At 42.3% G+C, this 21,716-nt stretch overlaps 1 protein-coding gene and 1 long non-coding RNA gene across 36 annotated transcripts in view; one reads left to right on the plus strand and one right to left on the minus strand.

Annotated features, from left to right (window-relative positions):
* The window catches only part of SORBS1 (sorbin and SH3 domain containing 1), a 270,925-nt gene that overhangs the window by 103,457 nt on the left and 145,752 nt on the right, over positions 1 to 21,716 (plus strand). For all 34 annotated transcript variants that reach the window (XM_061634693.1, XM_061634692.1, XM_061634696.1 and 31 more), the window contains one exon: positions 6,363 to 6,434. In XM_061634693.1, coding sequence (XP_061490677.1) covers positions 6,363 to 6,434 — 72 coding nt within the window. Of the gene's footprint in view, positions 1 to 6,362; positions 6,435 to 21,716 lie in introns of those variants that run through there.
* On the minus strand, positions 1,523 to 20,105 carry LOC133388671 (uncharacterized). 2 transcript variants are annotated; one of them, XR_009763879.1, is made up of 4 exons: positions 19,899 to 20,105; positions 9,216 to 9,344; positions 6,704 to 6,872; positions 1,523 to 2,601 (listed from the first exon to the last, which is right to left on the minus strand). It is a non-coding gene; the product is annotated as an uncharacterized LOC133388671 (long non-coding RNA). The 2 variants fall into 2 exon arrangements; XR_009763880.1 differs by having other exon boundaries at positions 1,523 to 2,604.

Here is a 21,716-nt window from a genome sequence, read left to right on the forward strand (position 1 = left end):
ACTTCCTTTTGTCTGTCCTGAATCTTCCAACATTCAGCTTCTTTGAATGTCCACGAGTTCTAGTATTATGAGAGAGGGAGAAGAACTTTTCTCTATCCACTTTCTCAATGCCATGCATAATTTTATACACTTCTATCATGTCTTCTCTGACCCGCCTTTTCTCTAAACTAAAAAGCCCCAAATGCTGCAACCTTTCCTCGTAAGGGAGTCGCTCCATCCCCTTGATCATTCTGGTTGCCCTCTTCTGAACCTTTTCCAACTCTAGAATATCCTTTTTGAGATGAGGCGACCAGAACTGTACACAGTATTCCAAATGCGGCCGCACCATAGATTTGTACAACGGCATTATGATATCGGCTGTTTTATTTTCAATACCTTTCCTAATTATTGCTAGCATGGAATTTGCCTTTTTCACAGCTGCCGCACACTGGGTCGACATTTTCATCGTGCTGTCCACTACAACCCCGAGGTCTCTCTCCTGGTCGGTCACCGCCAGTTCAGACCCCATGAGCGTATATGTGAAATTCAGATTTTTTGCTCCAATATGCATAATTTTACACTTGTTTATATTGAATTGCATTTGCCATTTTTCCGCCCATTCACTCAGTTTGGAGAGGGCTTTTTGGAGCTCTTCGCAATCCCTTTTTGTTTTAACAACCCTGAACAATTTAGTGTCGTCAGCAAACTTGGCCACTTCACTGCTCACTCCTAATTCTAGGTCATTAATGAACAAGTTGAAAAGTACAGGTCCCAATACCGATCCTTGAGGGACTCCACTTCCTACAGCCCTCCATTGGGAGAACTGTCTGTTTATTCCTACTCTCTGCTTTCTGCTTCTTAACCAATTCCTTATCCACAAGAGGACCTCTCCTCTTATTCCATGACTGCTAAGCTTCCTCAGAAGCCTTTGGTGAGGTACCTTGTCAAACGCTTTTTGAAAGTCTAAGTACACTATGTCCACTGGATCACCTCTATCTATATGCTTGTTGACAGTCTCAAAGAATTCTAATAGGTTACTGAGACAGGACTTTCCCTTGCAGAAGCCATGCTGGCTCTGCTTCAGCAAGGCTTGTTCTTCTATGTGCTTAGTTAATCTAGCTTTAATAATACTTTCTACCAGTTTTCCAGGGACAGAAGTTAAGCTTAAGTTAAGTTAAGCTCCGGGATCCCCTCTGGATCCCTTTTTGAAGATTGGCGTTACATTTGCCACTTTCCAGTCCTCAGGCACGGAGGAGGACCCGAGGGACAAGTTACATATTTTAGTTAGCAGATCAGCAATTTCACCTTTGAGTTCTTTGAGAACTCTCGGGTGGATGCCATCCGGGCCCGGTGATTTGTCAGTTTTTATATTGTCCATTAAGCTTAGAACTTCCTCTCTCGTTACCACTATTTGTCTCAGTTCCTCAGAATCCCTTCCTGCAAATGTTAGTTCAGGTTCAGGGATCTGCCCTATATCTTCCACTGTGAAGACAGATGCAAAGAATTCATTTAGCTTCTCTGCAATCTCCTTATCGTTCTTTAGTACACCTTTGACTCCCTTATCATCCAAGGGTCCAATTGTCTCCCTAGATGGTCTCCTGCTTTGAATGTATTTATAGAATTTTTTGTTGTTGGTTTTTATGTTCTTAGCAATGTTGTTGGTATGAATGCTTGGGAATGAGGTTTGTATGTAGAAGAGTGCTAAGGATGTGTTTGGGAAATATTACGGGGAGGGAAAGTGTGGGTGCAGGTTCTATCTCAGTTATTTTAATGATGCTTTATCTGTGAGTCCCCCTTTATTTTTGTATTTGATTTTTATTTGTAAATTATTTTTCAACAGTTAATAGAATATTTCATTTTCCTGACAATTATGCTGCTTTAATTGTGGATCTTCATTTTTGTATTTGATTTTCATTTGTAATGTTTTATTTTGATATTTCTAATGGCCTATTTGATGTTTTGATATTTCTAATGGCCTATTTGATGTTTTAAGATGGGTTGTAAACCACTTAGAGATTTTTTGGGGGGAAAGTATAGAAATTATATAAATAAATAAATAACATTCACTAGCTTCATTCAGTCCTGCCAGACAATCCTATAATGGAAGATGATTTTGATATAGGATTTGGACTGTATAAACGCCACCCAGGAGACATCATAGTCAGGTCTGCACCACTGTCCACCAAAAGAAAATGTTTACCTTGTCATCTACAACTTCTGCTCATTCGAGTACAAGGGTGAAACTATACAAATATTTTAACACCTTAGACCAGAAACTCTTTGAACGTGCAAGTCTTTTAAGCCATACACTGATTAACTGCAAGAAGTGGACATAAGCTGTAGGTGGGAATTCTGTTTGTGGGAATTCTTTTTCAAGTTGTTGTTTAAACTCATGAGCAAAGTGTTGCTTCTGAGTGTACAGACACATTCATCAAATATAATTGATAAGCTTGATTTCGAGGTCCCAAAGCTGCCCTTGGCTGGAGGTTGGAGGCTGCTGCTGCTGGTCTGAAGTCTCAGTATAACAGTCTCTATGATTGGACTCTCAAAATCAGGATAAAGAAGCTGAAATCATCCAGATCCAGGGAAAGAAAAGTGGAAACAGCCTTCTCATTTTTTCTCCTGCTGGGAAAGAACAATATCAACAGTCTGCTCAAATTACAGTATGGTTTCTGCTGAGTATATGTTAACCCTATGTGTACCTTCTGCAGTTTTTCAGCTTTTAACAGTAATGTGTTAAAGGTAGAGTCATATGCTGTTTGTTGTGAAGTAAGGTCACAGCAGTTTAAGCTCCCTGGTAATCTTTTCAATTTGACAGTGTTCTCATTTAGCCCAGTGGTAAACCAGGATGCCGGAATCATGTGAAGTAATTTCACTAAGAGGGCTGCTGGGAAGGGCCATAGCTCTTAGTGGTAGAGCATCTGCCTTGCATGGAGAAGGTCCAAGGTTCAATATCCAATGGCATCTCCAGGCAGGGCTGTGAAAGAACCCTGCCTGAAACCCTGGAAAGCTGCTGCCAGTTGGTGTACTGACCTAGATGGGCCAATGATCTGGCTCTGTATAAGGCAGCTTCCTGTGTTCCTATGTAGTCTACTAATGCGGATATCCTTACCAGGAATCCTCTCCTGATGGAGGAATTGTTATTTGTTATTAGTGTTTGTTTATTGCTTTACTGCTTTAGATCATTTCTGTATAGCTGATTCCTATCAATCATGTGAAATAGCAATTGTGATGGCTAAAAAGGTGCCTTTGAAGCCATGGATGTTACTGAACCCAACAGAGGAGATATATTTATCATGGCCAAACTAAATAATTCTCTTATCATGATATCTATTTTCTTACATTTATATCCTGCCTTTCATCCATTATGAAACCCACTGTGACAGACATGTAGTTCCCAGGAGATCTTCTATTCATGCACCAATGAGACACAGACCTGCTTAGCTTCTGCAAAGTGGTGGTCTCATGTGCCTTCAAACCATACCATGGGGCACTATAGTCTTACGGTGCATCAGCAAATGATTTTGAGAAGCATGCTCAATAAACCAGACTCATTCAAATGTTACACTGGGTGGAGACTTGAATGAAGTACTAGATCCCAAATTAGATAAAAGCACTAAATTATTTTCCATGCTTTTCTCCCTGCTTACATTTATACCCCACCTTCATCATAGACACCCAAGGTGGCATACATGTGGTTCCCAGGCAGTCTCCCATCCCAGAACTGACCAGACCCAGACCTGCCTCATGTGCCTTCAGACCATAGCCTAGGACCATGCTAGGAATCATTGGGAAAGGGACTGAAAATAAAACTGCAAGTATCATAATGCCATTGTACAAATCTATGGTGCGACCACACTTGGAATACTGTGTACAATTCTGATCACTTCACCTCAAAAAGAATATTGTAGAGCTGAAAAAAAATCAGAAAAGGGTTATCAAAATTATCCAAGGGGCTGGAGCAATTCCCATATGAAGAAAGGTTACAATTGGGACTTCTTAGAGGAAAGGCAAGTAAGAGGGACTTGATAGAGGTGTATAAAACTATGCATGGTGTGGAGAAAATGGATAGAGAAAAGTTTTTTTCTCTCTCTGTCATAATACTGGAATTTAGGGATATTTGATGAAGCTGAATGTTGAAAGATTCAGGAACCGACAAAGAAAGTTTCTGTTTTCTGGGACATAAATAATGCTAATGAATAATACACTTACTATAACCTTCTCAGGAATTTGTCCCAAATATAAAAAGTAATCAAATTGGTATCAAATTTGGCTTCTTCTGGGAGGAAGGGCAGGATATAAATTTAATAAATAAATCATCAGTGCTTCAGCCCACACCTCAATTTCTGTCTCCATAGTCACTGAAGAACCTCAGTCCTTTATCTTGTTATCTTTACTTTAGTCTCTTAACACAAGCAAAATATACACAATCAATGTATACTTATCTGTTACACAAATTATTTATAACAGATTGGCTAAGGGAGAATATCTCATACAAACACCAGCCCTTCTTTTTCAATGCTTTTCATTAATGTGTCTTAAAACCCTCTACCAGAACAAAACCAGTGTAACTGGCTGCAGGTAGGCAGGCAAGAAAGAAAGACTAATAAATAAGAGTGTATCTAAACTCCTGCATTAGATCTCTCTATTCCCCCCCTCAAAGTTTTGTGTCTCTACTATTTATAATATATTAATTTTGGAGACCTATGGTAATGGATATACAGACCCCTCTCTCAGTGGCTCATTGATAATCAGTTTGGACCAAACTGCCTCAGCTGCAGAAGACGAGGCTTCATTGAAACTCCTATGTAGGTAGTATCTTACCACATCCCCCTTCATCATATTATCAGCAATCTCTTCCTGTCATGACCTGGAAACCCAGGCCCCTGCACTGCTTCAATGAAGACTTGGATTAGGAAAAGAGACAAAGTCCACTTGTGGGGCAGAGGGAGGAACCTCACCAGCCCCATGCTGCCCTAGCCTGAGGATACAATCCTTCTGCCATCCTTGGACTCTGGGGATAAGACCCCGGCAATGTTTCTGTCTTCTCAGCTTTGTAGAAGCAGTAGTTACAGAACCAGAAAAGCATCTGTGAAAGGAGCATGCCCAACTTCTCCATGGACATAGGGGCAACCAAAGAACATACTTTGTTGGTCTTCATAAGGCTTCAGATGACTTCAGCTCTTTGCTGAGGCAACTTCCCTCCATTATCCACAATGGGGGGAGTGGAGAACTACAGCCACTAGAACATACTGGGCGCTATCCATGGTCCTGATAAGGCTTGCCTGGATCTGATTTAATCTTGCTAAATCAGGAGATGAAAAAGAAGGGGCTCTGTGATACACATGTGGTGAACTTGTAAGGCTGTTGGGATCATTTGGGATTATATCAGACATTGTATTCAGATCATGCGACTTGATCCTAAGTTAAAGTTTGTTTTTCAATATATCAAAAACAGCTTCTCCACAAAGGCATTATCTTCTTCCTCCTAAACAGCTGCAAGAATGGAGGTACCTAGACACTAGAAAAACTCCTCTCAACATTTTTTCCAGAATTTGTTCACAAGAAGTTGGCTTTTGGCAAAAGTTAACAGGCTGTTTAGACTGGCTCTAGAACAGAGGATGTGGAAGAGAGAACAAGGCAGATCTTGAAAAAGTCAGGAACTGTGGCAAGAACCCCAGGGAACTCAAGAAAATAATGCTTTTCTTCCCCCTAGAACTAGAACCCTGAATTGAACTCACCAGATAGTAGCAGGAGCCAGATTTGTAACTCCTGTCAGCCTTGGTGGATTGGATCACCACTGCCCTGCTTCAGTCAGTCCTCTCCTCCTGAACATATTTTCTTTGCTGACTCAGTCTATAAGTATCTCACCTCAGTCCTTCTCTGGAGACAACATGGGATGTGGCACCTTTGTTTTCCCTTAAACAAGCCCCGTGTCTTTTAACAGCTGCATGATAGGCAGCAATTTAACAAGAGCAGAATTTCCAGCCAAGAGCAGTAGCAAGTGGGGAAGGCTACACTATGTATGCCATATTAACTCTTAATAAGCAAGGGCACAAAGCAGGAAAAAAAGAAGGGAAAAGTTGCTAGAGACTGACTACAGGGAGAGAGAAATAGAAGAATGAATAAATATGAGCAATGAATGTGATATTTTGAAAAGGATTAATAGGTTTTTTTATTATACACTATATGCAAATATTAAGGCAGAAATTTTGTATTTCTTTTGACCCCTTCTTTGCACTAGGGTGCCTACTGCATGTGAGTTCTGTTTCCTGCTCCTTGATGTTGCGACATCTCTGTACAGTGGGCAGAATCCCTTAGAAACTTTGTTATCCATTCTCAGCACAAGAATGTTGTACCAATCATTTCTGCTATTCTTTCAGAATACAAAGAAGTTGAAGTTGGGAGCACGGCTGTGAATGGCCTACTACTGAGCAGCAACGGACAGGACAGAGGTACGTTGGGGAAAAAATGGGAAGGCATCTCTGTGATTTCCCCTGTTGGGCCAGTTGTTGCTTTTTCTGCAATATTACATTCGTGAAATCCATATATACATGAATAAATTTCAAGGAAAGAGATGAGTAATAAATTCCCAAAGGTTTATAGAGCATGTAAGTAAATTAAACTATAGATGTTACTGTTAAATCTGCCTGATGGAACAGTGCATCTTCTTCTGTAGAAAAAAACCTATTAAGATAAATCTAAAGGAAATAGGAATACTCACCAGTGGGGTTAAGAGCATTTTTCTAAGGTACTTGTGAGCAGCTGCCCCTCATCAGGCTCTCCAGCAGCTTCCTACATAGCTGTTTATATGGTTGGGCCAGGAGGCCCCCAGCACCCCGGACACCAATGCCTTGTCAGCTTAACCTTCATGTTGGAAAAGACTCCTTCAGCTGTAGAGGAAGTGAGCGTGAGAGTTGGAGGGAGGAAGCCATAGCAGTGGATCATATGCTTCTTCTCCCACCAACCCTATGTAAGGAAATAGACCTCAATGCAAGGAGGAAGTAGGGTGGCCCCAGCAGGCACACTGTGGAGCCCTGAAACACAGGGTGCCACAGTAAATGATGAGGAGAGTTTCCCTCCCCTGGACCCATCCCAGTGGGTATAGTGGTCAGGTCCCTTGATCCAGCTCTGGCCAAGGGTTGTGGATGTGTACGATGAGGCTCCCCAAAGTCCCAGCCAGGAGTGCCACCACAGTGTCTTTATGTTTCCCTTGCAATTCTGCACAGCAAATGCCCCATCATTAGACCTGCTCCAAGCAGACAGCCTGTAGGATTAAAGCCCCTTGTCTGCCACCCTCTGTATAGGGCCAATATCTATATAGTTCTGGCTGGTCAAATTTAGGAAATGTCATCTAGCTTTACAGCATGGGGAACTAACCTGTACCATGAGAGCCACAAGAGTCATGGGCAACAGGGGTGTTAATTTTCTTTTTTAAATTTAAATTTATAAATTGCTAGTCCATATGAAGATGCTCAGTTGTTCTAACACAAAAGAATGCAAACATAATAAAACATGAAAAGATCCCCATTTAAAGCATTCCCTCTTAAAGTCAGCAGTTTAGAATGTCTAAACATGTTTTTCCCCAGAACATTTCCATCTGGCATAATTTCAGAAAGAATGGCATTCTTGCTCAAGCAGAAATTGAGCGATGTGCTGGTTGCTGCAAGTTATTTATTTTGTAAATTAAATTCCCTAGTGTTTTTGGTCTTTTGTTCTTTGTCAGGAGCCCAATATCTGAAAAATACTGTAATACTATTAGGGAAAGGGCTATGGCTCAGTGGCTGACCCCATGCTTTGCATGCATAAAGCTCCAGGTTCAGTCTCTGGAATCTCCAAGCAGGGCTGGGAAAGACTCCTGACTGAAATGCTGCATAGAAGCTGCCTGTCCGTATAGACATTACTGAGATAGATGGATCAGAGGTCTGACTTGGTATAAGGAAGCTTCTTATGGCCTGGATCCTAAGTTAACTTAAGGAAGTTCATGGAAGGAAAGCTCCCTATTCCCTCCTGACCCTTGCAGCCCCTGGGAAAATAATTTCGGGAAGGTCAGAAGTGCCTTATGAATAGTATAAGGTTTCTTCATTGTTCTTACTGTTCTTACTATTAGTACATTTATATCCCACCTTTCCCCCAAGGAGCTCAAAGGTGGTGGGTGGTGTACATTATTCTCCTCTCTTTCCATTTTATCCTCACAACAACCCTGTGAGGTGGATTAGGCTGAGAGACTGTGACTGGCCCAAAGTCACCCAGCAAGCTTCATGGCTGAGTGGGGATTTGAACCCTGGTCTTCCAGGTCCTAGTACAACACTAACCACACTGGCTCTCTTTATTTATAGACAGTGTTTATATACCCTTTTCAGGCATACCTCGCAAAGAGGTTTACATAAGATAATTATAACAATAAACATTGATTTTTAAAAAGTTACAATAAAATGGAAAATACAACTTGTTTGTTGTAAAAAAGCTGTTACTGCTCCTTCTCACTCCCCTCAGGACAAGATGGTTCTGCAGAAGCCCCTATCATGACAGTTGGAGAGGGAGGGGCTACTGTGGGTGCTGAATGGTGGCAATTTAGCTGCTGCTTTCTCCTCCGCCCCCCTCAGGGCAAGACGGTTCTTCAGTCCTCCCTGTGGTGGCAGTTTGGGGAGGGAAGGGAGGATGAAGTGGAGGGAGCTGCTGGCAAAGGGGGGAATTGTCCAGGATTGGGTTTGGATCCTACGAAAAGCTAACTTAAGGAAGTTCATAGAAGGAGCATTTCCTGTTCCCTCCATTCCCTGCACCCCATCCCACATTGTTCAGAAGGCCCCCCTGACCCTTTAGGGAGGCTTTGCAGGGATTACAGGTTGTGGCAGCAGGGGAGGAGGAAATGGAAAAACTTTCCTTTCACGATCTTCTTCAGGTAACTTATCTTAGGATTCAAACCTGTGTTCCTATTAATCAAGACAAATATGCCTTATACTGATGCATAAGAAATAACAATGCAAAGTAAATTAAAAGCATTTCTTGCAATATTAGAATAACACATGTCTGTGTACAATTCTAGGGAATAATGCATAAGAACTACCTAGATAGATTAGTGAAAAGGTTTTCATCTATAGACTACTACTTATGAAAAAGTGGATTAAAATACATATTTGAATTATAATAGTTCATACCCCAATCATCTTAAAAATAACATTTCATATGGACATGGAAGATCTGACACCTCCTATGCAACACATGTTAAGACTTACAAAATGCAGACGTTTGGGTTCCAAAATCATCTCTGGGTTTTCTCTTTCCATCCTTGGCCCAGATTGCTTAACATGCAGCCTGAAGAAGAGTTATCAGAAGAAGGATCAAAATCTTGCTTGTAGTTGGCTCTAAAAAAGATATTGCCTTACTATGACTTCTTGATATTTTTTTAATGGACCACCTATGATTGTGAGGCAGATATTTGTTACAGACTCAAGAAACTGTTTTCCTTTCATAATCTGGCAGATTTTCCTATATCAAACAATTTACAATATGTGAAGATATATGGAAATGGACTGCCTTCAAGTCGATCCTAACTTATGGCTACCCTATTTATTTATTTATTGCACTTGTATACTGCCCCATAGCCGAAGCTCTCTGGGCGGTTTACAGCAATCAAAAACATTAAAACAAATATACAATTTAAAACACATATTTTAAAAACAATTTAAAACACAATTTTAAAATTTAAAACAATATAAAAACAATTTAAAACACATGCTAAAATGATTAGGGTTTTCATGGTAAGCGGTATTCAGAGGGGGTTTACCATTGCCTCCCTCTGAGACTAGTCCTCCCCAGCTGGCTAGGGCCTGCTCAGCTTGCCACAGCTGCATATGCCAGCCCCTTCCTTGTCCACAACTGCCATCTGGTGGGCAACTGGGTTCCTTGGGACTATGAAGCTTGCCCACGGCTGCACAGGTGGCAGGGCACTTAACCCCTTAGCCACTCACTGTGGGGGTGAGCTTTAGCTGGTCCTTGACACCCAGGAGACATGAGTGGGGATTTGAACTCACAGACTCTGGACTCCCAGCCAGGCTGTCCTTCCCACTGTGCTGAGACTTAAAATATGAAGCATCATTGTAATGGATAAGCAACAAAACAATAAGAGAGAGAGAGGAAGAGAGAATGAATTTTGTGTTACACTTAACAAGGTCTTAACAAGGATGCTGTTGTAATATCTCTGATCATTAAAATTAGGTGCCCTTTAGAGGTGCAGGAAGAGTTTACATATAGTGAAGTCAAGAGTTGGTGCCAAACTTCACATTATGCTAAATGTGCGTAGTATGCAGCTATGTCTACCCCTCCCCCCCATTTAATTATAGTTGTGGGGTGGCCCAATTGTCATCAAGACTTCTAAAGGGAAGGTTTATCTCTTCCTACTACATTTCCCCCAGCTTTCCTATTAAGCCTCATAGCTGCAGCGGGGGCAGGATTTTGATCCCAATTGCTAGGATTCTGCAAGCCTCCCCCCCTTCAGACCTGATCTGGCCCAATTAGGACCTTGAATCCAAATCAAAATTTGGAAATCCAAACCTCCAGTCATCCCATTGACTTGCACTGGCAAACTAATATGGCCATAACTTTTTTTTCCACATAGGTGCATGAAATTTGGAGACATGGTAGACCCTCCAGAGGGGATTAATTCTGCCAAATTTCAGACAGGTAGAGCCAGGGATTTATGCACTAGCCACTTTAAAGTTTGCTCTTTTTTGAAAACAACTAAAAAAAACACTATACAGTCAGTTGAGTGCTCAGTCCTGCCAGTTCTCATGCTCTTGTTTGGCCTGTTCTGTGAAGATTTAATAAAACAAAATTCTAGAGGATGTAATATAGGCTATGAAGTGCTCCACCTTCACCAACAGTTATGTTCACTACTCAGTGTCTGGTCAGCTTCAGAGTAAGATTTGCGCCACTTGCACTCTAGTCTTCATCCAGTTTGTTTCATAGCCTGCAGCTCCCAATAATACCAAAGAACCACTTTAGCTCTGCAGTGCTGGAGAGGACACTCAGGAGTGATTGATTCAATCGTCCATCTAATTTCGCCATTCCTTAATAAGACCAGGGCTACAACAAGATCTTCAGCTTTCTCCACTGGAAGATCCCCCAGAGCATTTAGGAACCTGTTAGGTTCCATCTGTCTCTGAAGGCAGGCCACGAAAATAAGCGCATCACCCTTGATGGGGGGAATTGCCATCACCAGTCTAAACTTCACCAGACAATGACAAGGGAGTGCATTGCATCCCCCCCCCATCTTTAATTCATCCCTCTTTATTCAGAGAAAATACTATATCAAGTGTGTGTCCTGCCTGGTGTCTTAGACTAATAACCATTTTGACACAATCTCATGGTTGTCATGGAGACTACAAAGTCCTGAGTCAGCCCAATAGTAGCCTCCACATGGATACAGAAGTCCCGTCTCCAACTCCATGCTAGAAACCACCTCAGTCAAGGAGGTCACTGGGCAGCAGGGTGGTTGATGCACCAGCAGCATCCATAGTCTGTCTCTCTGGCCCAACATGAGATGCAAACCCTCTAAGCCCACCACAAGTTCAAGAGGTTTTCTGGTAAGGGAGATGGTACTTCTGTGGACAATGGCAACATGCCCCCCTTGACTCTCCAGTCTGGCCTGATGCTGTACCGAGTACCTGAATGGGCACAGCTGAGTTAGGTTAGGCCCACCTAATTCATGTACCCAAGTCTCAGTAATACATGCTAAGTCAGCCCCCTTCATCCATGATCAAATTGTGGATGGCCATGATCTTGTCACTAAATAGCAATATCACCTGACCAGTAGGCTCAACAGATAAGCTACCAGGAACTTCTGGAAGAGTGGAGGGGCTGAGAAGAGGGACAGAGACCAAATATCTAAGCCTCTGCTCCAGATGGTAGTCAGCCCCTCTATTCCCCCTGTCCACAATCACAGAAATTAAGACAGCATCTTTGTAATTCACTGCCGCTCACCTCACCCAGACACATCCTAACATTTAGTGAAAAATGTGCTATAAACAATGCACATTATGGATAATATACCATATCAATTCCAAACAGTTTTGCAGGAAAAAAACCCTTATTTTAGATGCTTTACATGATGGCTTATTCCTTGTCATAGAAGTCTGGTGCATATAATAATGTAAACCAGAGGTGGCTTACCTTTTTCTAACTGAGGATACATTGACCCATGTTCAACTGCTCCAAAGGGCACATGTCAAAGTGGATAAGTTTGAAGTGCAAAAGTGGGTGTGGTCAGAATTTTTTTTTTTAAATGGACAAATATGGGGAGAACTTAGGGGGCCACAAAAACCTTTTGGCATCACAGCATGGGATTTGGGGCCATTTCAGTAAACTCCTCCACAGAATCGTTGTGGGTGGTGATACCATGCCCCAGGAGTGATTTAATACTGGGAACGATCTATCGTCCCCCTGATCAAAATGCTCAGGGAGACCTGGAGATGACATATGAAATTGAGGAAGCATCCAAACTAGGAAATGTGGTAGTAATGGGTGACTTCAACTACCCGGACATAGACTGGCCGCATATGTGTTCCAGTCATGACAAAGAAGCAAAATTTCTATATATTCTAAATGACTATGCCCTAGACCAGTTGGTCATGAAACCGACCAGAGGGACGGCAATCCTCAGTGGGGACTGGGACCTGGTGCGAGATGTAAGTGTTGTCGAACCGATTAGGAGCAGTGACCATAGTGCTATTAAATTAAACATACATGTAACTGGCCAATTGCCAAAAAAATCCAACACGGTCACATTTGACTTCAAAAGAGGAAACTTCACAAAAATGAGGGGATTGGTAAAAAGAAAGCTGAAAAACTAAGTCCAGAGGGTCACATCACTCGAAAATGCTTGGAAGTTGTTTAAAAACACTATATTAGAAGCTCAACTGGAGTGCATGCCACAGATCAGAAAAGGTACCGCCAAGGTTAAGAAGATGCCAGCATGGTTAACGAGCAAATTCAAGGAAGCTCTTAGAGGCAAAAAGTCTTTCTTCAGAAAATGGAAGTCTTGTCCGAATGAAGAAAATAAAAAGGAACACAAACTCTGGCAAAAGAAATGCAAGAAGACAATAAGGGATGCCAAAAAAGAATTTGAGGAGCACATTGCTAAGAACATAAAAACCAACAACAACAAAAAATTCTATAAATACATTCAAAGCAGGAGACCATCTAGGGAGGCGATTGGACCCTTGGATGATAAGGGAGTCAAAGGTGTACTAAAGAACGATAAGGAGATTGCAGAGAAGCTAAATGAATTCTTTGCATCTGTCTTCACAGTGGAAGATATAGGGCAGATCCCTGAACCTGAACTAACATTTGCAGGAAGGGATTCTGAGGAACTGAGACAAATAGTGGTAATGAGAGAGGAAGTTCTAGGCTTAATGGACAATATGAAAACTGACAAATCACCAGACCCGGATGGCATCCACCCGAGAGTTCTCAAAGAACTCAAATGTGAAATTGCTGATCTGCTAACTAAAATATGTAACTTGTCCCTCGGGTCCTCCTCCGTGCCTGAGGACTGGAAAGTGGCAAATGTAACGCCAATCTTCAAAAAGGGATCCAGAGGGGATCCCGGAAATTACAGGCCAGTTAGCTTAACTTCTGTCCCTGGAAAACTGGTAGAAAGTATGATTAAAGCTAGATTAACTAAGCACATAGAAGAACAAGCCTTGCTGAAGCAGAGCCAGCATGGCTTCTGCAAGGGAAAGTCCTGTCTCAGTAACCTATTAGAATTCTTTGAGAGTGTCAACAAGCATATAGATAGAGGTGATCCAGTGGACATAGTGTACTTAGACTTTCAAAAAGCGTTTGACAAGGTACCTCACCAAAGGCTTCTGAGGAAGCTTAGCAGTCATGGAATAAGAGGAGAGGTCCTCTTGTGGATAAGGAATTGGTTAAGAAGCAGAAAGCAGAGAGTAGGAATAAACGGACAGTTCTCCCAATGGAGGGCTGTAGAAAGTGGAGTCCCTCAAGGATCGGTATTGGGACCTGTGCTTTTCAACTTGTTCATTAATGACCTAGAATTAGGAGTGAGCAGTGAAGTGGCCAAGTTTGCTGACGACACTAAATTGTTCAGGGTTGTTAAAACAAAAAGAGATTGCGAAGAGCTCCAAAAAGCCCTCTCCAAACTGAGTGAATGGGCGGAAAAATGGCAAATGCAATTCAATATAAACAAGTGTAAAATTATGCATATTGGAGCAAAAAATCTGAATTTCACATATACGCTCATGGGGTCTGAACCGGCGGTGACCGACCAGGAGAGAGACCTCGGGGTTGTAGTGGACAGCACGATGAAAATGTCAACCCAGTGTGCGGCAGCTGTGAAAAAGGCAAATTCCATGCTAGCAATAATTAGGAAAGGTATTGAAAATAAAACAGCCGATATCATCATGCCGTTGTATAAATCTATGGTGTGGCCGCATTTGGAATACTGTGTACAGTTCTGGTCACCTCATCTCCAAAAGGATATTCTAGAGTTGGAAAAGGTTCAGAAGAGGGCAACCAGAATGATCAAGGGGATGGAGCGACTCCCTTACGAGGAAAGGTTGCAGCATTTGGGGCTTTTTAGTTTAGAGAAAAGGCGGGTCAGAGGAGACATGACAGAAGTGTATAAAATTATGCATGGCATTGAGAAAGTGGATAGAGTTCTCTCACAATACTAGAACTTGTGGACATTCAAAGAAGCTGAATGTTGGAAGATTCATGACAGACAAAAGGAAGTACTTCTTTACTCAGCACATAGTTAAACTATGGAATTTGCTCCCACAAGATGCAGTAATGGCCACCAGTTTGGACGGCTTTAAAAGAAGATTAGACAAATTCATGGAGGACAGGGCTATCAATGGCTACTAGCCATGATGGCTGTGCTCTGCCACCCTAGTCAGAGGCAGCATGCTTCTGAAAACCAGTTGCCGGAAGTCTCAGGAGGGGAGAGTGTTCTTGCACTCGGGTCCTGCTTGCGGGCTTCCCCCAGGCACCTGGTTGGCCACTGTGAGAACAGGATGCTGGACTAGATGGGCCACTAGGCTCTTCTTATGTTCGTATGACACCAACGCCAGGAAATGGAGTTTTAGACCCTTTGGAGGCCCACTGTGAATTGTTTGCAAGGCACTTTGAGGGTAAAGTTGCTCATCTCCGTAGCAGTCTTCATGCCCCGTCCACATCTACTGTAGTCCCAATGAGGTGTTCAGTGCAATGTCTGCTGCAACTTCTTGGGAATGGTTTCAGTTGATGCGGCCTGATGATGTAGACAAGGTGCTTGCGATGATGCGGCTAACAACGTGTCCTCTCGACCCTTGCTCTTCTTGGCTTATTAAAGCTTGCTGAGGGGGTCTGACCAACAGGATCCAGGGTGTGGTCAATGCATCATTGTGGGAGGGAGTGATTCCAGCTGCCCTGAAAGAGGCGGTGATCCGACCACTCCTGAAAAAGCCCACCCTGGACTGATTGGTCTGTGACAATTACCAACTGGTCGCAAATACCGCCTTCTCAGGGAAGGTGATTGAGAGGGTTATGGTGCAGCAATTGCAAGTACTCTTGGATGACACAGATTATCTTGACTCATTCCAGTCTGAGTTCAGGCCTGGTTATGGAACTGAATCAGTCTTTTTTTGCCCTGATGGATGACCTTTATCAGGAGAAGGACAGGGGGAGTGTGACCCTGTTACTCTTACTTGATCTCTTTTGATACCATTGACCACGATATCCTTCTGGGCTGACTTAGTGAGATGGGTATTGGAGGCACTGTTTTACAGTGATTCCGATCCTATCTCCAGAGTCATTTTCAGAGAATAGCATTGGGTTATTGTCTTTCGGCAGTTGTTCTGTGGGGTGCCACAGGTTACCATCTTATCTCCCATGCCATTGAACATCTATATGAAGCCATTGGGAGCGGTCATCAAGAGATCTGGGGCAAGGTGTCAGCAGTACGCTGATGATACCCAGCTCTATTTCTCTGTAACATCTGAATCAGGAGAGGCCATGCAAGACCTGGACCACTGCCTGGACTTGGTAGTGGGCTGGATGGGAGCCAATAAACTGAGTCTGAATCCTAGCAAAACAGGCACTGTGGGTCGGTGGTTCCCGAGTTCAGATAATTGGTCAGTTGCCTGCTTTGGATGGGGCCGTATTCCCTCTGAAAGAGCAGGTCCATAGTCTGGGGGTGCTCCTAGATCCATCTTTGTTGCTAGAGGTCCAGGTAACCTCAGTGGCTAGGAGTGCCTTTTTCCAGCTACAACTGGTAAGACAGCTGCGACTGTTTCTGGACCAGAATAGCCTGACCACTGTTGTCCACACACTGGTAACCTCCAGGCTGGATTACTGCAATGCGCTCTATGTGGGGCTGCCCTTGAGGTTGGTCTGGAAGCTGCAGCTGGTGCAAAATGCGGCGGCGAGACTGTTCACTGTGGCAGAGTATTGCCAACATGTCACGCTGGTGCTGAAAGAATTGCACTGGCTGCCCATTTGCTACCGGGCCAAGTTCAAGGTTCTAGGCAGAGCTTGGAAGATTACTTTTAAAAAGTAATAAATTACAGTTACAATTACTTGGCCCAAAAAAGTAGTAATTACCGTTACAATTACAATTGCTCTGAAAGTAACTGATTACTTTACTTTTTCTCAAAAGTAATCACTACAATTACATTTCAGTTACTTTTTTAAAAAAACTCCTACAAGGTGCTGGCCTTGGCTGCTGCACATCTAACCTCACTTTCTAGTTTTGCCTCCTCAGGATCAACAAGCTGTGATCAACAAACTGTGGCCGCACTAACTGACTGCTGCTCTCAGCAGCAAAACCTGCAACAGGCGTCTCTGTAATAAACAAGAGATAATGCTCCTATATGGGTGAACTTCAGCTGTGATGTGCCCCCATCTCTTCCCCATGCTGCAAGATGCCCCAGTCAGAGTGGAAGTAAGCAGGTCGATAGCACAATTAAAAGAGATCCTATTTGCTCACTGAATAACCCTGCCTGGGCCAGTCTAACCTACTATCTCACAGGGTTGTTGTGAGAACAAAATGAGACTAGGGTTCAAATCCCCACATAGCCATAAAGCTCACTGACCTTGGACCAGTCACTGCCTCTCAGCCTCATGAAAACCCTATTCATAGGGTCACCATAAGTTGGAATCAACTTGAAGGCGGTACATATATTTTTTATTTTGAATATGATGATTATGATAATAAATATGCAGCATTTCAAATTAATTCTGTATGAGAAGCGTTCCATGCCAAGCTTGGAAAACCAAGGATGAGGTATAAAATGTAGACAAAAATACTTTTGACAAAATGCCGTTTATATTTTATATATATGAGCCTGGGTAGGGAACATTTAATCTAGCCTACTTGCTTTCAGCAAGAAGGGTTAAGTGCCTTCAGGCTAGGGCAGTCACCAGAAGGCCACAGCAGAGACAAAGGAGCCTAGTGTTGTGGAGATGTTAGATGGGAGCTTTGGGGAGTAAAGATGGAGGCTCCTGAAGGCTGCAATTCTAAACACATTTACTAAGGGATCAAGCCCCATAGAACTCAACAGGACTGACTTCTAAGTAGATATAGTTTGGACTGTGCTGTTGGTAAACCTTGACTAGGGTTCTTCTGCAAAGACATCCATATCCAAGCAGGGTTGGCAACCCCCTGCCTGGAATACCCTGCCCTTATCTTTTAATGAGGCTGCTCCAAATGTTTTTACAGATTTGAGCCTTTACTTCAGAAAGAGGTCTGAAAAATGAGTAAGAGTAAGAAGTATCTTTTAAAATTGTTCTTTTCAATTCACTCTTGAATGAACATCATACCTAGGGCAGATCCACACCATTCCTTTAAAGCACATTCAACACCCATTTGAAGCACATGAATCCCACCACAGAATCATGGGAACTGCAGTTTGTTAAGAGTGGTGAGAACTATAATTGTGAGGGGGAAATGACACTTCCCAGAATTCTTTAGGGGAAGTTATGCACTTTAAATGCGAGTTGGATGTGCTTTACACATATTGTGTGAATCCGCTTAATAAATTTTGCCTGCATGTAAATTGTTTTAATTAATTTTTCAAAATGAAAATAAGCTATAAAGTGTAGTGGGTGACCATGGGCTACTCACCATTTCTCAGCCTATCTGCCCCTCAGGATGAAAACAATGGAGAACCATGACTGCCCCAAGGCATACTTAAAATGTAAAGGAAGTATTGTACAGCCATAGTATGCAATTGGATACTTATAGGGACACAGCATGACAAAACTGGGTGGAAGTAAAAGTTCTACACTTAGGAAAAAGAAACCAAATGCACAGTTATAAGATGGGGGATACTTGGCTCAGCAGTACAACATGCAAGAAGGATCTTGGAATTGTTGTTGATCACAAGCTGAATATGAGCCAACAGTGTGATGTGGCTGCAAAAAAGGCAAATGCTATATCAGGCTGCATTAACAGAAGTATAGTTTCCAAATCATGTGAAGTATTAGTTCCCCTCTATTCAGCACTGGTTAGGCCTCATCTTGAGTGCTGTGTCCAGTTCTGGTCTCTGCACTTCAAGAAGGATGCAGACAAACTGGAACAGTTTCAAAAGAGGGCAACAAGGATGATCAGGGGACTGGAAACAACGCCCTATGAGGAGAGACTGAAGGAACTGGGCATATTTAACCTGGAGAAGAGAAGACTGAGGGGAGATATGATAGCACTCTTCAAGTACTTGAAAGGTTGCCACACAGAGGAGGGCCAGGATCTCTTCTCAATGATCCCAGAGTGCAGGACACAGAATAATGGGCTCAAGTTGCAAGAAGCCAGATTTCGACTGGACATCAGGAAAAGCTTCCTAACTTTTAGAGCCATACAACAATGGAACTAATTACTAGAGAGGTAGTGGGCTCTCCGACACTGGAGGCATTCAAGAGGCAGCTGGACAGCCATCTGTCGGGAATGCTTTGATTTGGATTCCTGCATTGAGCAGGGGGTTGGACTTGATGGCCTTATAGGCCCCTTCCAACTCTACTATTCTATGAAAATATTTATATAAGCATGACTATCAAATATGTTTATTTATATAACCTGTAAAGATATTTATAGTGCAATCCTATGTTTGTTTACTCAGAAGCAAGTCCCAATGTATTCAATGGGGCTTACTCAACCAGGGAAAACTGCAGCCTCAAGTGATAAGGAACTTGTTCTTTTAACAAGTCCTTTAAGTTGAGAGCTTATCCCAGTCTGCGTCTGTGTTGAAATTGCTTTTTAATATGTTTTTAAACTTTTTCTTAAAAAAATGTTTTTAAAGCTTTTAAAAATGTTTTTAAAGATGTTTTGTTTTAATATATTTTAAAGTCTGTTTTTATGATTTTTAAAGTGTTTTTAGTGCTTTTGTTTGCTGCCCTGGGCTCCTTCTGGGAGGAAGGGTGGGATATAAATCAAATAATAAAAATAAATAAATAAACTTCATTCATTTTTTAAAAAAATGAGTATTAGTTTCCTACATAATAAAAACTGTGATAAACCCTGCCTAATTTCTTTAAAAATAGGGTTGGAGAGAGATTTACAACACAAACACAAGTCTGCACTTTACTCACAATCATGAAAGGGCGGGGTTGCAGCCAGAGCTTTGAAAAGTTACTTTAAACTACAACTCCCATCAGCCCCAGCCAGCATGGCCACTGGATTGGGCTGATGGGAGTTGTAGCTAGAGCATGATCTGTTTAAAAAAAAGTTGTGCAGGGGGGGTTTACGTTTTGGTGTATATCTTGGGAATTAGACCACTTAGAAACTTAATTTTTTTTAAATTGAAGCGGAGAGTCCAGAGAGTAAGGGGTGGTAGCCAGAGAGCCGGAGCCCCCCCCCAAAACCAGAGACTCCAGCCGAAAACACACACACCGGGGCACACACACACACACAAATCATCGTCACTCACCTCCACAGCTCTTTGCCATTCTGCTGCAGCCTTCTTTCTCTGTTGTTGTCCTTGCCCTGGCTTTTTCCTCCGGCGTCCATTTTTTCCTCTCAGAATCAGACGCTAGCAGGCTCCCCCTGCCTATTCATCTCTTCTACCGTGCCTCCTAACACAGATCACGAGGGAAGAGACAGTCTGCGCAGAGGTCCAATCAGTGTGAGGCACATGTCTTGTGTTAACCAATCACAGCCAGGAGCTGACTTCCCCTTGTTCCCACCCCCAAGTAACGTCCAACCTAATGTGGAAATGTTAAAGTTGAAGCTGAAAAGTAGGGAAATTACTATTCGTTCTGTTACTTGCCAAATGTAATGGAATTACCCACTCGTTATTTAAAATTGTAACGAATTAAAAGTAACTCGTTAAAAATAACGAGTTACTTCCAAGTTCTGGTTCTAGGTTTAGTGTACAAAGCCCTATATAGCTCGGGGCCAGGATACTTGAAAGACCGTCTTATCCCTTATATACCCAGTCAATCACTATGCTCTGCAGGTGAGGGCCTCCTGCAGATTCCATCTTATCATGAGGTCCGTTCTGCACAACATAGGAAACGGACCTTTAGTGTGGAGACACCTACCCTGTGGAACTCCTTAACCTTAAATATTGGACAGGTGCCATCTCTGTTATTTTCTCGGCGCCTATTGAAGACCTTCCTCTTTCAACAAGTCTTTTAAGTTGAGACCTTATCCCAGTGTGCTTCTGTGCTGGAATTGCTTTTTAATATGTTTTTAAATCTCTTTTTTTAAACAATGTTTTTAACCTTTTTTTAAGATGTCTTGAAAGCTTTAGAAATGTTTTTAAAGATGTTTTGCTTGAATGTATTTTAAAGTCTGTTTTTATGATGTTTTAAAGTGTTTTTAGTGCTTTTGTTTGCCGCTCTGGGCTCCTGCTGGGAGGAAGGGTGGGATATAAATCAAATAATAAATAAATAAATATAGTGGTCAGAGTGTTTGACTAGGATCTGGGAAACCAGGGTTCAAATCCCTACTCAGCCATGAAGCTTACTGGGTGACCTTGAGCCAGTCATTGCCTTTCAACCTACCTCACAAATTTAATCTTTAGGGATTTTTTGAGGAGGGGGAGATCCATGTATGCCACCATGAGCTCCTTGGAGAAAAGTTAGGATATAAGTGCATTAAATCAATCAATCAATCTTGGGGGCTGAACTGAAAGATCAGGGTTCTGTTCAAGCACAGCAAGCTCCCCGCTGCAGGCATTCAGTGCTCAAGCCATGGGACAGCTGCAGGAACAGCTTTGGGAATGTGCAGGGAGAGGTTGGGGACGATGGGTTCATATCTGCTCTTTCCCTCCTGTGATGGTAGCATGACTGAATAGCACTGCTGCGATGCGTAGGACTTGCATTGGCCCACACCACAGGAGTGGGAAATCATGTGCACGTTCTTATTGTGTGTGCTTGGAATAATTGAATCCTGGTTTTAAAATGGAATACTGACTACTTGAACCTGGCAACTATAAGCCATCAAGTTGGGTCATATTTAATCTTTAAGCCTCTCCACGCTTACAAGAGTGGAAGCTCTGTTTACTGCCGTGATATTTCTGAGTAAACATGCATAAGATTGCATTGTAATTCAAACAAATGTGGGCTTAACCAAATAGTGTTGAAGTAACTGTATACCAGCTTTTTTATTTAATTTGCAAACCTGTCTTGCTTCTCTGTCTTTTTAATTCAGTCTCTTTTCATTAACAGGTTTTATGTGTTTGCCTTTGGGAGTTTCAAAACAGTATACCATCATTTTGATATCACCTAACTATTAGCTTCAT

Source organism: Rhineura floridana, chromosome 7 (assembly GCF_030035675.1).
Source record: "Rhineura floridana isolate rRhiFlo1 chromosome 7, rRhiFlo1.hap2, whole genome shotgun sequence".
Classification (NCBI taxonomy): Eukaryota; Metazoa; Chordata; class Lepidosauria; order Squamata; family Rhineuridae; genus Rhineura; species Rhineura floridana.